The sequence below is a fragment of the Triplophysa dalaica genome, chromosome 17 (assembly GCF_015846415.1).
Source record: "Triplophysa dalaica isolate WHDGS20190420 chromosome 17, ASM1584641v1, whole genome shotgun sequence".
NCBI classification, from domain to species: domain Eukaryota; kingdom Metazoa; phylum Chordata; class Actinopteri; order Cypriniformes; family Nemacheilidae; genus Triplophysa; species Triplophysa dalaica.
The window spans coordinates 8,385,079-8,401,420 of NC_079558.1; the positions used below are offsets into that span (position 1 = coordinate 8,385,079).

The 16,342-nt window shown below is 37.9% G+C and overlaps 1 protein-coding gene across 1 annotated transcript; it reads right to left on the bottom strand.

Annotated features, from left to right (window-relative positions):
- Nucleotides 1–752: 752 nt before the first annotated feature.
- Nucleotides 753–16,139, bottom strand: hdlbpb (high density lipoprotein binding protein b). The gene is made up of 28 exons (XM_056771706.1): nt 16,067–16,139; nt 14,935–15,015; nt 13,508–13,606; nt 12,051–12,199; nt 11,748–11,963; nt 11,250–11,456; nt 10,948–11,163; nt 10,666–10,872; nt 10,466–10,573; nt 10,160–10,264; nt 9,605–9,683; nt 9,101–9,240; nt 8,910–9,014; nt 8,664–8,777; nt 6,540–6,626; nt 6,321–6,452; nt 6,022–6,240; nt 5,634–5,855; nt 5,291–5,509; nt 4,756–4,894; nt 4,555–4,670; nt 4,364–4,468; nt 4,140–4,274; nt 3,917–4,060; nt 3,560–3,739; nt 2,781–2,897; nt 2,375–2,524; nt 753–2,190 (listed from the first exon to the last, which is right to left on the bottom strand). The coding sequence occupies exons 3-28, from the start codon at nt 13,581–13,583 to the stop codon at nt 2,101–2,103; spliced, it is 3,777 nt and encodes a 1,258-aa protein (XP_056627684.1). The 5' UTR covers nt 13,584–13,606; nt 14,935–15,015; nt 16,067–16,139; the 3' UTR covers nt 753–2,100.
- Nucleotides 16,140–16,342: the final 203 nt, after the last annotated feature.

Genomic DNA, 16,342 nt, shown 5'->3' on the forward strand with positions numbered 1-16,342 from the left:
ACAAATATCATTCTAAACACTTATCAAATAGAAATGAAGGAAATAATCGTGTTATGAATGTGACAAAAAAGGACATTTATTTTGAGAGACAACATACTGCAGGAATTTATGTAAATTAAAATGTACAAACCAGAAGCAAAAATGTAAAGGGATGGCTCCTCGTAGAACATACGAGTCATGATTTAATTCACATGTGGCCATTTATGAGGAATATGAATCGTTATGGATATGACAAGGCCACACTTATATGACTAGGAGAAAACATCATGCTTTTAAATAAAAAATGCCTTTAAACCTACATTAAATCATATTTAACCATATATTGACATCCCATCTTAAAAGAACAGTAATTTTATGATTTTATTTTACAGATCAAAATTACAGAAATCAACTGCAAATGTACAAGTTGGTTGTAAAAGTACATGAAAAGCGTAATTTTACTTAAAAAAATATATTTTTTCTGGCACCCCAGGTACTGAAATATTACCGTATTATTTAATTTACTTTTCATTTGCATGGAGTTACCCATTATACTTTATGAAATATAATAGCTTAACGGTCCTAAAATAGGCTTCAGTTTCTTGATCCAGAATATTATTGGGTCCCTCCCTCTTTGGTCAATTGTAACCCTAATGAGACTCACCTGGAGAATTAATGAGAGTAATGTTTATAATATGTTTTCAGCTGATCTCATAAACTCTCTCAAACAAGCATTCAGAATCCATGAAAATAACTGAAAAAACGCAATTCCATTTCATTTGAGTTTTTTATTGGAGTAGGAAAGCCACTGACATGTTATTGCAGTGTTGCATATCAATGTCATCAAATTGGTAAAAATATCCTATGGCAATAACATATTAAGGCCGATAGTGTGTCTATCTTCGGTTGTTTGTAGATGGTTCCTCAATCTGTCATGTACACAAGCATACACACACATGTAACACACACAAAACTCACAAGAATCCACTAGTCAAGAACACAGAGTGACTCTCAATAGAAAACAAGAGATGTCAACATTTAAGTTTTGCAAATTGAGGACCAGCAATTTGCATAAGGAACAAACATTTGATGAGTGTTTTTGTCATTTGTGTTGTTAATCAAAGGAATTTACAGATGACAACCTTTCATCAGGTTAGACTTACTATTAAGACTTAAAAGTCAAGATGGTTAGTGTTCATCATCATGCTGTGTGTTAGGTTTTAAATCACCATAAATAAACAGTAATTTTTCAGTTTTTTCTCTAGAAATTGTCGTTCAACTTTAAAAAACAATAAATTAATATTAAAATGTTTATGCTGGTTTCAATAAATTATTTCCTGAACCTCTAATAAACTATAAAGACTTAAAAGTGAAAAATACTTCACATATAACCAGGAAATCCCATGACAAACCTTTGACCTCTGTAAACGCACACACACAAACGCCACATACGAATCTTGTAGAAAAAAGCTGCGACTGGACCACACAAATATGACAACTTCCTAAAGCACAGCAAAATAATACCTAAAACATTAATCAGTCATTAAGCAAATCGATAAATAAAATAGTCATATAAATAGACTAATAAATAAATAAAAATATATAAACAAGATCAGTATTGATCGTCCTTCAGTACAGAGTTTAGTAAGTGCTTCAGAATCTACAGTTGATTTTATTTTACAGTACGTACTGTAGTGAAGGCTGTTGCAGAGCGCGTGTGCTCAGTTGACCACACACAGAGATAAAAACGCAGTAAAAATGGTTTGAAAAATAAATACACAGTGAACCAGGAGTTTTCTTACCATAAATGTTTCAAGAAATAAGGAATAACGCATTCTCCATTGCCAAGAAACTGGTTATCAGTCCTCAAATTGAATATTACAAAAGAACAGGTTGATCGGGACACTAGCTGCTAAGGGACTGTTCCTGCAAATAAGACTGGCATCTGTTAATGGAGGAGTGCTAAGAACATCTATCCACCAACGTTAAGAAAACCTTCAGGCAAAGGAAGGCAGAGGTGATTCTTCCAACGGCACCAAGGGAGCGTACCAGGTGAAACACAACAGCAAAAAGCATGGAATGAACTCAAGAACCACAGAAATGGTGGGCTCTGAAGAAAGATCATTTTTTGGGTCCCCACGCAGATGTCTGTTTTGGTGCTACTCCGGATCCGAATGTAGGGAATTCTTCGGCACTGCTCATGTCAGGTGCCTGGAAGTCACAAAAAAGGGAAAATGGAACGATTTTAAGGACACTGACAATGATCGACTAGTACATCTCAATTCTTTTTGATCTAATTCTTTCCATTAAACAAAAAAATCTTGAACAAGAATAAAACATTTGACAAAATGACAATTCCCCCTGATCAATATATTTTATACAATGGATTTATAACCTTGTTCCCCTGTGCATTCCACGGGGCGTCCCGCACAACAAAGCCTTTAGCCAGGACTCTGCTGTCATCGTCAATCCCTCCTATCCCCATCGCCTTAGACGGAGGCTTCATATAAGCTGCCATAGTCTCCGTCTCTGTGACGGTCAACATCTAAGAGAGAAAACCGTTTCAAAGCAAAACGGGATAGGGGTAGTTGACAAATAAACCGTAAATGTGTGCTTTGGTGTGACAGCAATAATTTAAAAGCTCTATTATGCTATTTTATATAGTAAATATAAATAATAATCATAAAATTAATCTTAAACTAGTTTCCTCCATTTTTGCTGTCAAACCATTGGACACATGTACAGTATATTTGTCAACTACCAAGTATCCAAAAAACTATTGCACTGGATTATACACTCACATATTCTTCCTCCAGATTGAGTAGATGGTCAATGGCATTATCAACATTCTCAGGCAGACCTGTGACGGTAACCTTGTTTGGATCTTCAGAGCCTGGCTGAGGAAACCGTATATCAACCTGAAAAGCCAAATTCTGTGAGATCCAACTATCCATTTGTGTGTAATAAATGGCAATGTGATCCAAATTTGCCTTTTTAACGGCATAGTTTGGATGAATAAGCAGAATACAGTGTAAAAGAAAATAAACTTGACTATTAACTCTTTCGCCTTTAAAAAAAAGTTGCCAGCCTATGCCAGCGTTTTTTTTTAAATTTCACCCAACTTTAATGGCTCACAGTAAATTTTCTGTAAAGAATATATGGAAAAACAATATGTCCAATGAAAGAACAGAGTCTCAGCTTTTAAACAAAAGAAACCGTATTCTTCGATCTTCACATGTTTTATCACTCCGTAGATGTGGGTAGGTTTCTTCAAAAATGCATCATTTTGATTAAACAGATGAGATAATAAATGTTTTTTGTCAAAGATTCCACCCAGATTACACTCAGAACAATCATTAAAAACCGCTAAAACATATACGTTCTAGGTTCTGGGATTCTGTACTTTTTCCCAAAGGTGTGTAATAGCGTCACCTGCTATAAAACAGTACAAACACTGATTGCCTTAATAACTCGTCTTTGGCTGGGAACCGTTTTATTAAATGATGAGATAACTCGTCAATGGTGGTGAAAGAGTTAAGCATCACTATAAGGAAATATATCATTGCATCCTCGCTCTTACTTTGAACTCCTCCATGAGTTTCCGGATGGCCTTGCCACGAGCTCCGATGATGCGAGCGTGGACCCGCCGGTCCAGCCGGATATCCACACTCACCATTTCCTGCAGGTCCGCCACCAGCTGTTCTATAGCCGCCCTGGCCTCGTTGGCATTTCTCTCATACCCGGAAATTACTATGACCTCCTAAAGAAAGAGATGCACGTGGACAGATTTACTGGTAGAGATAGAATTCAGATGTCAGGTATGACAGGCATGAGGTACAGAAAATCTGAAGAATGCAGAACCGGTTTGAGTGAAAGCTCGAGGAAATGCATGTGAAAATATTCAAGACACAGTAGAGTGTTACTGGCATATACACACCTGCTGCTCATCGCTCTTATCAGGGAACTGCACGTTAACATCGTAGTCTTTGCGGATTTGGGAGATGACAGTTCCTTTGCGGCCTATTATTTTTGGGTGGAATTTGGGGTCTACTGAAAGTGACACCTTAAAGCTTCGCAAAGCCTTTAAACAATAAGATTTATTATTAAAAAATAGTTTTTCACACTTTCTGGCTGTGAATTGAAATTGTGTTGTGTAGTACCCGATCCTCCTGTTCGGCCTGCAGTTCTTTGACTCTCTCCAGCAGCCCATGTCTGGCTCGCTCCACACTAGTCACCTGACCTGTGATCTTGATGACATCTGACTGTTGCTCAGGCTGAGGAACCCAAATATTCACCTATGACATCACAACACAGACACACAAACTTCTTAAAGCAGCTTGAATGTTGATCTCCGGTTGTGTAATAAAAGTTCAGGATGACAAACCTCATAGTCCTCCATCATTTTCCTTATTCCACTTCCTTTCTGTCCTATGATGTAACGGTGAAGGTCATAGGGAACCTCAACATCAATTGTCACAGGAACCAGAGCCTTCGGTGTAACAGGAAGAGGAAACGGAATGAAATCAATCCATACTTCTACAGCAGGAAAACAAGACGTACAAACAAATTACTTACAAGCAAAGCTGCATGAGCCAGATCACACTTTTCCGTCCGACCTGTTATGGTGATAATGTCACACTTTCGAGGCACGATGTCAGTATCTCCGTTCTCTTGAGTCGCAGGTTCCTGAGCTGCCAGCCACAAAGAGAACGAGTACTTAGCTTGTCAAACTTGTCATCAATACATGAAAAAAAAAAACTTGTGTAGAGACGAGACCTGCAGACTCATCTCTGTCTGGAAATTTGATCTGGACTTCATGTTCTCGTGTTAGTTGCTGGATCTTGCAGCCTTTGAGTCCCATGATGGCTCTGTGGTACCGCTGGGGAATAACCACCTCCACACTCACCTGTGACTCCTGTTGACACACCAGCACACAAAAATTCTGTCATCTTTTATTCACTCAGTGTTATTCAAAACCTGTATATGACTCTTTAATATGCAGAACACAAAAGAAGATATTTTAAGAAATGTCTCCATACAATGGAAGTCAATAGGGATCAATGTTGGTTGCCCACATCCTCCAAAATATCATCTTTTGTGTTCTGCAGAAGAAAGAAAGTCCTGAAATGATATAAGAGTGAATAAATGATTTTAATAAATTCCTCGCAAACAATTTAATAGCGCATTCCAGCGACAAAACACCTTGCCAATCACAACACCTGGATAACAACATAACACCCTGGAACGCTGACAGATAGCATCATTTTCTGCATCCCGACAATTCCTTAGAGTTAACCGTTTAAAAACTCACTAGATCTCGCACAACCTCCTGAATGCGTTTCTTAGCAGCGTCCACACAATCTCTGGGTCCTTTGAGGGTGATGCTGTCGCTCTGCGTGCCCGTGCGTGGGAAGCTGACAGCCACGCCCCCGTACTCCTCCGCCAGCTCTCTCAGGACCTGTCCTCTGCGACAGACGAAGTGACGGTGATGCCGGGGGTCCACAACCATAGTGTCCTCAATGATATCATCCTGTTGCCGATGACATCATCAAGAGCAGGTACAAAATAAAAACAGGAAAAAAGGCTTTAATCTATGAGTTCGAATTCATCAAAGCAAGTGTTTTTTTTAAATACAGTTTGCTTTTTTGTCATACCAGGTTTTTAATGAGGATCTCCAGTTCTTTCTGGGCGAGCTGTACGGCTTCCTCTTTACCCATGATGGTGATACTCTCCTGTTCTGGCTCATCTGGCGAAGGAAAGATGATCCGTGCTCCGGTTCGGTCTCGCACACGACGGATATTAGCTCCACCTCGGCCTATCAGGAACTTGTGGTACTCAGGTTTTGCCTGAAGCTCTACTGAGAAGTTGCTGACTTGCTGGTGGAAAAATAGACAAATGTATAATACCAACAAAAATTTAAATGGAGATATAGTCCTACTAATAAAGTCTAGCCTTTTGTATTGGGGTTTCCAGTGTTGGCTTAAAGTCTAGATGGGGGGTCCCTAGATGACAAACGCTAAGTAACATCATCCCACATTTCACCTTCTCCTCGGCCAGCTGGAGCAGCTGTCTTTTGGCTCTCTCCACTTCATCTGCAGGACCTCGGATGGTGACCTTGTCCAGCCCTGAGCCCTCTGCAGGAAAGTGGATGTGGACACCACCGCACTCTTCCATCACAGAGCGCACCAGACTGCCCTTCGATCCAATCAGAGAGTTATGCAGCTTGGCTGGTATGGAAACCTCCGTCTCCTTCAGGTTGGCCTGGGAAGATCAATCAAGAGTATGAGAGAGAAGAAAATACAGAAGAATACAGAGAACCTCCAGCATTCTGTTTCTCTCACCAGCTCATTCTGTATGGCGAGGATTCGGTCTCGCGCAGCTTCACAGTTGCTCTTCTTCCCTGTGATCACGATCATCTCAGAGTTGCTGTTCTCTGTCGGGAGATCGATCTTTGTGTTGGTCTCCTCACGTATCTGTGTAGAAACACAACACATGATAAATGTCTAGCAATTGTGCTACAAAACAGACACGACGAGCAAAGCATTTTTAAATAGCCTAACCTTTTTGATGTTGGCACCTCCTTTGCCGATGATGTTTTTGTGGAATTGCTTGTGGATGGGTACGGATATTGAAAAGCTATTTTCAACCTAAAAACAAAAGAATTTTTTTTGTTGCAGAAAATAAAAACTGAAGAAACAAGTTCATGTTCACTTTTTAGGCAAAACAACCGATATATAAGCATTTAATATTTTTTTATGTGATAACTAGGGCTGTGCGATATGGACAAAAAAAGGATCTTGATTTATAAAAATCAATTTGGGGATTTCGATTTTAAATTCGATTTTCAGTCCAATTTTTTAACACTTTATTTCCTTACACAAACAAACAGGGAAACTGTTGATTTTATAAATGCATGCAGTGTTTATTAAAACATGTTTCAAAAAGAAGCATAAAAAGCTGTATTATGTCTAGAACAGACATAAGGCAAGTAAAAACCAAGTTAAGCAAAATGTCTATAAAACAGACAATGGGCCAAATAAAAGTGTAACAATTAGTCTCTGGAACTATTAAAGGATACTAAACAATATGTCTCAAAAACATATAAAGTTAATTGTAACAAAATGTCTCTTAAACAGACATAAGGAAAAATAAATGTGTGTGGTTAATCAAACCATCAAAACAAAAAACAGGCTGAAATGTCTCTTAAATAACAAAAACTAGAACAATGGCAGAAACTAGCTGCTTGAAATGTTTAAAGGTTTTTGGCAACGAAAACCAGCATGTCCACCATTTCCGGTTTCAAGCATGCACGCTGGGATGTCACCACATTCCCTCCTGTGCTAAACACCCTTTCTGATGGTGAGCTTGTTGCTGGAACACAGAGATATTTTTGTGCGAGCCTGCTCAATCTTGGGAAGTTTACCTGGTGTAGTTTCCACCATAGCAGTGGATTTTCCTCACTGTCGATTGAGGGAGTAAGCATGTAGCTATCCAAACTAGCAGTCTGTTTCTTAACTACTCCACATTCAGTTTTTTTTAAGAAGATAAAAAATGTATTGTATATTTTCACAGTAGTGAGCAGCATATATATTACAATTAATATTAATATTGCATTAATAAATGAAGGCTAAATTTAACCAATTGCAAGATGGAGTCTGTGATGTATTAATTATGATTTTCTGATTTCGAAATCATCATTAATAAAGTGCACCGTTAAACTTAAGTAAGGCTCTGATGTTCTGCTTGACCACATGTCGGAAGTAGTTACGTAGTATTTCACTTGTTTCAACTCGCATTTCACACTGGCCTTGCATTTGGAATACATTTCAGGGATGGCAACTCTTGAAAAATAACTTCGCGACGGCAGCTTCCTCAGGTGTTGATATAGATTAGATGTGTTACCATGTTTTGCTGCAACGGTGGTTTTGCAGGTCTTGCAAATTACGTGGCTCTGTGATGCATCATCTCTGCTAAATCCAAAATATTCCCATATCACAGATGTCGATTTTCTCTTTGTTACCAAGTCGTTAATCTGTTCTAAGCTCATCTTCGCTGTTTCAGTACGATCCCCCTGTTCTGATCCACCGTTCGTTCTGTTAAATTCTCGCGGGCTGTGTAGGCGCGCTCGCTGCGAGGGATTCTGATTGGTTCGGATAGCATACTGCTGGACGTCAGTGGGCGGGAAAATAATCGTGGTATCTGCGGTTTAGAAATCGCAGATGCTCACATCGAGGTTTTTTAACGATTTTGATTAATCGCACAGCCCTAGTGATGACATTGATTTTTATCACAGTTTTCAAGTGTTTTGTCATGCTGTCAGTGTTTCACATTGCTGTTGGATGACTTTTTGTGAGTTTTGATTTTGTTGAAATTCAACAGACATTGGACTGTAGTGATACACACAATACATCTAGATGATCCATTTTTTTCTGCAGCTGTATATAATTATTAATTAGACAAAGTAAGCTGAAGTCATAAAAGCAAACCGCTTTTCAACAGCTAATTAATGTTCTTCAAAACAGAAAGAGTTCCTTAAATACTGACGTGTGAACAAAACTATGAGCCGTAGAGAAGGTATGTTAATTTCATTACGGTCAGAGCAGCTAACAGCTGTGAAATGTGTACATGCATTAGTCACTAAGCGCAGGTTTATTTCTGTAAACAGAAAGGAAAATGAGTAGTACCAGCTCCTCGATGAGTTTTTGTAAAAACTTTCCACACTTCTCAACTTCGTTTTTAGGCCCTCGGAGCTGTACGATGTCGCTTTTCTGTTGCTGGTCTGGAAAGATGATAATGACCTGCAGAAAAGGAACCAAAGGCTTCTAAAAAACAATTCACCAATGCGTACAATGAGCACATGTCAAGAAACTGTAATACAAAGAACTGAAACAAACACATTATATAAAACAGAGAACAGAAGCTATATGCACCTCAGGAAACTTGTCCCTCACTTCTTTGATCTTCTCTCCTTTCTGGCCAATGATGGTACGGTGAAACTTCTGCTCTATGATCAGATCCTTCTTGCGTTCATTTTCCTAGAGTGCCACATATGCCAGAGGTGGAATTATGCCAGAGATTTCTAGTTGTTTCCAAAGTGTGCATTATGTAGGGTAAGTCTCACCATACGCTGGGCCATGTCCATTAATTCCTTGCGAGCGAGCTGTACTCCCTGAGGATCGCCTTCTATCCGAACCAGCCCACAGCGATCAGAGTCCTGAGGAATCCTCACTGACACTTTATACTGCTCCTTTATCCGATTTACTGAAAGAACACCACGTGCTTCATTTATCAACTCATTTATTCATCTTCTTTGTTCAAAATGTCACTGATCCTATCAAAATCAATTTGTTTGGATTCATCTGAGTTAAACTAATGAGATAAATAGAATAAAACAAATAATGTCTCTGTAGGGTTCTATGAAAATGTTGACACAGAATAATATTTGAATAGGGAGTTAAACATTTGCAACGGTTGCATGTTTCTATTGACACTGGTTGTAATTCAGTGAGGTGTAAAACCACAATTTGACTATTCAATCAAAACTTTCTCAAGCTGTGTCACAAGCTCAAATTCGTTCCAAGCTACGAAACATCAAATTAATAATATCTGTAGGATTTTAACTTACTGTTAGCCCCATTTTTGCCAATGAGATGTCTGTGGAACCGCTGGTCAATGCTAATCTCGGCATAGTCCATTTTTTCCATCTGTTAAATAAAAAGAGTATGTTTATACTTCTATAATATAGTTTCAACCTGCAGAACAAACTTTAAAAACATGATTAAGTGAAACTATCAAAATGCAGTTCTTATCCATTAATAATATTCATTCTTAAAAGGATAGTTCACCCAAAAATCATAATTACTAGCCCTTTTGTCATTTTACACTGGTATGACTTTCTTTCTTCTGCAGAACACAAAAGAAGATATTTTGAAGAATGTCGGGAACTGAACAACAGCGGTACCCATAGACTTGCATTAGTTTTGTGTCCATACAATAGAAGTGAATGTGTATCGGCATTTTTCAGCTACAAACTTTCTTCAAGGTTTGAAATGGAGACAGAATTTCCATTTTTGGGTCAACTACTTTAATGTAATGCTTATTGATTGATATTATCCATAATGTGTTATTGTATTTATTATTAACACAATTTTATTTTGTAAATTATTTATTTTTCTCTGACCAGGTCTTTGATGATCTCCTGTATCTGAGCTTGGGCTTTTTCCACCTCTTCTGTTGGTCCCTCCAGACTGATCCGTTCATCTCCATCAGTAAATTCTATATGCACCTAATGATGACATAAAATGACCCACAAAAAGTGTACATTTTATTTTCAAGCTGGCGTTTAAATCTATGTAGCCAACATTTCATATCAATTCTTTATTTAGAGGTGATTCACATTTACAAAAACATTGAATTAGTATATCCACAAATAACACTATATTCTAAATATAATAATAGCTTAACATTGACGATATCTTTTCACTACCTTAGGCAGTTGTTGTGTGATGCGGCCGATGTTCTGTCCTTTCTTGCCGATGATAAATCGATGAAGCCAGGGCGGAGCAATAACCTCCCCCACTATCACACTTTTAGCCTGCGAAACACACATTGCCCTGTAAAAATCTGCCTATGCCATGTTTCTCTTGAAATATTTTGCTCTACCCTAATATTTTCAAACATGTGTACCTTAGCGTACACCTGTGTGAGGGCCGGACCCAGTTTATCAGGTTCTCCTCTGAGAATGATGGTCTCGGATGCTGAGTCTAGAGGAGGAATCTCCACCGACACCCCTGTGTTCTCCAAGATCTCTTGCAGGGTGTTGCCTTTTGGGCCCACTATGTACTTATGTTGTGACTTCTTCACCTCCACTGAAATTGTGGTGGTTTTTCGTTTCTGGTTGTGAAGAGCAAGGAAGGTCAAAAATGTAATGAGATGCAAGTTACTCTGTTATGTAATTGAAACAAGTACCATTTCTTCATAGGTGGCTCGGATGTGGGCAATCGCCATGGCGACGGCTTCCTTCTCGCCGGTGATAACAATCTCATCTTTGGGCAGGCTAGGTGGTGGGATGCTTATACGAGCACCGGTTTCTTGACTCAGCTCTTGAACGAGTCGATTATACGCACCGGCGATGAATGGATGAAAAGCTTTCTCAAAAGATATACGATCCACTGCACGCTTATCCTAAGACACACGACGAGGTTTCAAAAAGGACACAGTGAAGATTATAGAATGTTTCAAGCATTATTACATCTAATAAAAATGCTCACCTGCTCTGCGGAGATGAGCTGGATTTCATGGCGAGCTTTCTCAATGCCCTCCTTGGTGCCAGTGATGCGGATGTTGGCGTTGGGATCTTCGGAGCGCGGGATGGTGATCTTTGTGGCTGTTTTTAGCTCCAGCTCCTGTAACTTTTCACCGTTCTTTCCGATCACAAAACGATGGTGTTCTTTCGGAATTATCACGGTCGCTGAGGCCTGCACCACAAAAATTCAGCCTTCAAAATGTACTTTTGCTAACAGACAAAAATATATTTTAAGGGATAGTTCACCGAAAAATGTTAATTATTTTATTATGTATTCACCCTCACGTGCAGAACACAAAAGAACATATTTTGAAGAATGTTGATAACCAAACAACATCAGACCCCATTGACTTCCATTGTATGGACACATAACCACTGAGACATTTCGAAAAATATTCTGATGACAGAATTTAAATTTTTAGGAGAACCATCCCTTTAAAAATAGGTCAGAACAAACATGCACCTGAGTCTGCAATCGGGCTACAATCTCCTTCCTTGCTTTCATAACTGAGTCTAGTTTTCCAGTCACCATGATGGAAAGTCCCTGGTCCTTTGCTAGAGAAAGCTCGATGTGTGCCCCAGTCTTTTGCATGATATCCAGGCACACCTTTGCCTCCTCACCCTCACCGAACTGACTGTTGTCCTTATACCGTCGCTCTTCCAAAGGAACATGGAACACCTGATCAGAAGATAAGACTTGACATGAGGAACACTCTTCAATTCCTTTAGTCACACAAACCATCAGCATAAGGGTAGTGTATGTTACCTGAGTTATGACAGATGCTTTGATAGGTCGGATTTTGCTCCAGGCACCTGCCGGCTCACCTGCCCTGTCTGTTGGAGCGCCCTTGTCTGGTAATGGGGGAAATGCCTCCAGATAAGTGGGTATATAAGCTTCATCCTCTGGCATGCCACCTAAGCAAAGCCGGAAAAAATAATAATAAGGAATTAAGACATGTTGTTCCAAAGATTTCAATTAAATTTAGATATATGTTTATAAACATAATTATTTTCATAAGTGCTCATAAGAGTATTACACCCGAAAATGAATCTACTGTACATACCATTATAAGAACAACCAATCAGTTATTAAACAAGTTTATACCTCACAATACTTAAAGGGACAGTTCACCCAAAAATGAAACTTCTTTCAAAATGTACTCACTCACACGTAATTCTAAAACTGTTCCACAGAAGAAAGATAATTTACAGATTGAAAACGACATGAGTATGAATTGAAGATAAAATAATATATATTTTTAAGTGATTCCCTATAAATAACACTGGAAGTTTCAAGGTAATTTGGAGGTGGACAAAAACCTGTAAAATATGTTACAGCAAAAAAAACTACTGTTGTCTAGCGTAACTTTATATAATCACGCTCTTATTCATGTTAAGGCCTTTAAACTGTTTTGGCGCGATTTGAAATGGTTGTATGGACACGTTCAGTATAGTTTGACAGATTCTGGAACATTGCACGCATAGAGTAGTGAAAATATGAAGCGCATTAGGCCTGCTTAGAGCAGCAGCTCTTAAAGGGGCGGTGTTCTTAAACGTGCTACTGTGACTCTTGTCACTTATGTTAATCAAAGAACAAAAGAAAAGAAGAAATCAATGTGATTTTGGAACTTTAATGAGGACTCTTCTTTATTTCATGTATTTAGAAGTAAAAAAGGTAAAGTGTTTGAGAACGTTATTTATTTTCTGTATAAGCCTTATTTCTTACCTGTTAACAGGCACACTTATTATAATGAGTTTGATAAGTAGAAGAAATATATATGTTTAATAAAAACATCAGTTGTAAAGCCAACAATATTAGAATGTTGACTTTCATTGATAAAATGATGCTGTTAAATAAAATGTATTGTTTCTACATTATTTTGGTGATAAAATGTGAAATTATTAGAATGTAAAAGTATATTTAAAAACATAAATGCTGTGTTGGATTAGTTAGTTTTTTTTAATCGATTGACAGCATTAAAATAAACATGTTAAACAAAATAAATAGTGTATGTCTAATTTCACTATACGTGTGCGATTACGTCGCAGTTTATCACACAAAAAGTGTACAATTAATCACAATTACAATTTTTATATAAACAATTATCTTCATAATAATCTCATGACTTTATATTCATTGTCAAAAAAAAAACAACGTAAACATCCACTGCATAAACACTGCATTTGATAAAGATGGTGATGTTTTAATCACAGCCGTCATACCCGTGATCTTAATGTCCTTCAGCCCACTGCGGTGCTCCGCAAAACTCTCCTGAGTCAAAACTGCCACAGAGCTCATCTTTCAAGACCTGATCCGCTATCCTACAGAGACCAAGAGGATGTTGAGGGACATAAAGATAGAATCCAAATACACGACTTCTCACTGAAGAGAGCAAAGCAGTCACAGTTTCATTACTTTCATTTGCGTGATAAAGTCAGGCTGTGTGCATGCATGCTGAGTTCTGTATTCTCAGCGGTTCCTGAAGCTCAGCAGGGCCCGACACACACCGCCATCTCCCTGAGCCCAACCTCTCCTCTCCCCACCTGAGCTCTCCAATTAAAAACCAAACACATGAACGCTGCAGCTGTGAATTCTAAATGAAAGCCTGTGTGAGGCCGACGACTGTAACCATTATTGTTCTGTATTAAGACCAAGTTGAACAGATAAAGTAGGATGATGTTACAATGAAACCTTTGAGACATTTTGCATAGCTGAATCAGAAAACATTTTTCTGAACTGTACTGAAATGTACTGTATCTTTATAGAGTGTAAAGTTAACCTTACATGTATATTACATGTATTCATTTGGCAGACGCTTTTATCCAAAGCGACTTACAAGTAGGAGAGAATATAACATTTTGTCCACATGCTAAACAGTACCGTTAGTTTACAAGGCCATGCTACTAGGAGGATTAAAGCTGGAGTAAGCAAGGGAAAGTATGAACAAGATTTGTTTTTAGACACAAAACATATTAAATTCTACTTTGTTCAAGACTCATCTATTTTTCTTTTTTATGCTTTATTTTTCACTCTTTTTATAGAGACAGAAGCAAAAAGTTTAGTCGCATGTGGGTAGTTGACATATAACCCATAAATGTGGTGTGACAGCAAAAATTTTGGAAAAAAAATAACAATGAAGATAAATCTCTCTTATGCTTGCTGTTATAGATTATAAATATAAACTATACTAATATTTTATTAACAGTTTGTTTACTAGATTTGTCAACTACCCATGTACATCTATACACATGTAAAGCAAAGTACATCAAGTATTACAGGTCAGAAATGTATCCAAGTCATTCCATTTTACTATGAATATCAGATACATTATCTATGCATTCTTATACTGTTGGCGGGTTTTATCTTTCTTGTTAATATTATCGTTATTAGGTATTTTTCTTTGACCATCAAATGGGTTGGTACCTAAATACATTTACATTATGTAAAATAACCATCCTTTTCATCATACACAATGTCGTGATTAACTTTTGTAATGTCCTGACTCCTGCCTGTGTGTTTAAATCTGAGCAACCCCCAGAATATATGAAAGTGATCTGCCCGTTGCTCACCGTACTTCCTTCAACATTCTTTTTACCCTAAATACCAAAATGCAAATGCCACTTCAGAATGACCAACATATTTTACCCACCTGCAAAAGGGTCGAAAACCAGAAAGTCCGTCCAGGTGGATGCTACCGAAAGCTCTTCAGTGTCGGTCTGTTTGTTCAGCCCTGTGTGGGTGAGGTTTACAAAGAGAGATCACAGCCAAGCCGGTTACATACTTGACACACAAAAAACAGCATCTCACAGAAGGGACCTCTGAGGTTGACCAGGAAGGGGGGCAAAGACTCAGTGGTCTGTCCTGTGGGAAGCAATGGTGAGATGAAGTGCCAATGATAGCTTCAAGATCACTCTCAGGTGACTCCGTGTCTAATTGGTGTGTGGGTGTTTGTGAATACTGTAGTGAGGGCAAAAATACACACACGCTTTCTATTTACACACGGGATTGACACATTTCACAATAACCTGTTAACACTCACTGAGAGAACAAATCAAACGTTTAGTTGAATAATGCATGGACTATAATAGAGATGTGAGCAGCTAGGTTAAGATTTGTCAGTCGATATTGTGAAACTAAAGCATCAAAAACTCAATGTGAATTCCAGAAGACAATATTCAATTCAAGTTTATTTTTTTTAATACATTATAGTTAATCTGCAAGAATATGTGTGATTCATTCAACAAAGCCCATACATAAATATTATTTTGGTTTTAACGTGTCATAATATATCATCAACTAAAGAACCCTTGCACGATGTTTGCAAATAAATGTTTATTGCGTATTAAAAATTATACAAGTAAACAACAAAACAAGCATAAATCTATAAAATTCTCCAAGCATCCATCCATCTGCAGGTTCAATGCAGACCTCTAAGTGTAAACAAATACAGGAGGTGTGCTAAAAACTCTCCCTCATAGATAACAGCGCGATCTTCATTTATAACCTCCATCGTATTAAGTATATTGAAGACACAGTCATTATAGTGGTGTTAGTCTTACTAATAAACGTTCAAACTCGCAATATAGTATTATCCGTTATAGGTGTTTAGCTGGCCAGCTAATCTAATCTGCTAGATGAAAGCGCTCGTTAGAATTACAGAGCTAATGTCTGATTTATATGACCTATATACAATAATCAGAGGACACGAAGTTATTACATATATTGTCAAAATCACGTTGCGATAAGTAACACATATTAAAAAGATAGAAAAGATGGCTCACCTTATCAAAGGAAAAGCCTTGCCTAGCTCGTCTGTGAACAGTAAACACTGTTTCGGAGAGTCGACTCGCCAAGTGACTCGAGTCACTGTGTGAATCAACTCTGTCAGATTCACTTTTTATTCACTGCATGATTTTTTGTCATATATGTTATTTGGTCATAGAATATAAATTACAGAGCTCGATATAAATGATGTTAATTTTTATTTTGTCAAATAAAATAGGACTCTTTCGTCTTTTGATGTAAAAATACATATTTGTTAAACAAGATTTTTTTGT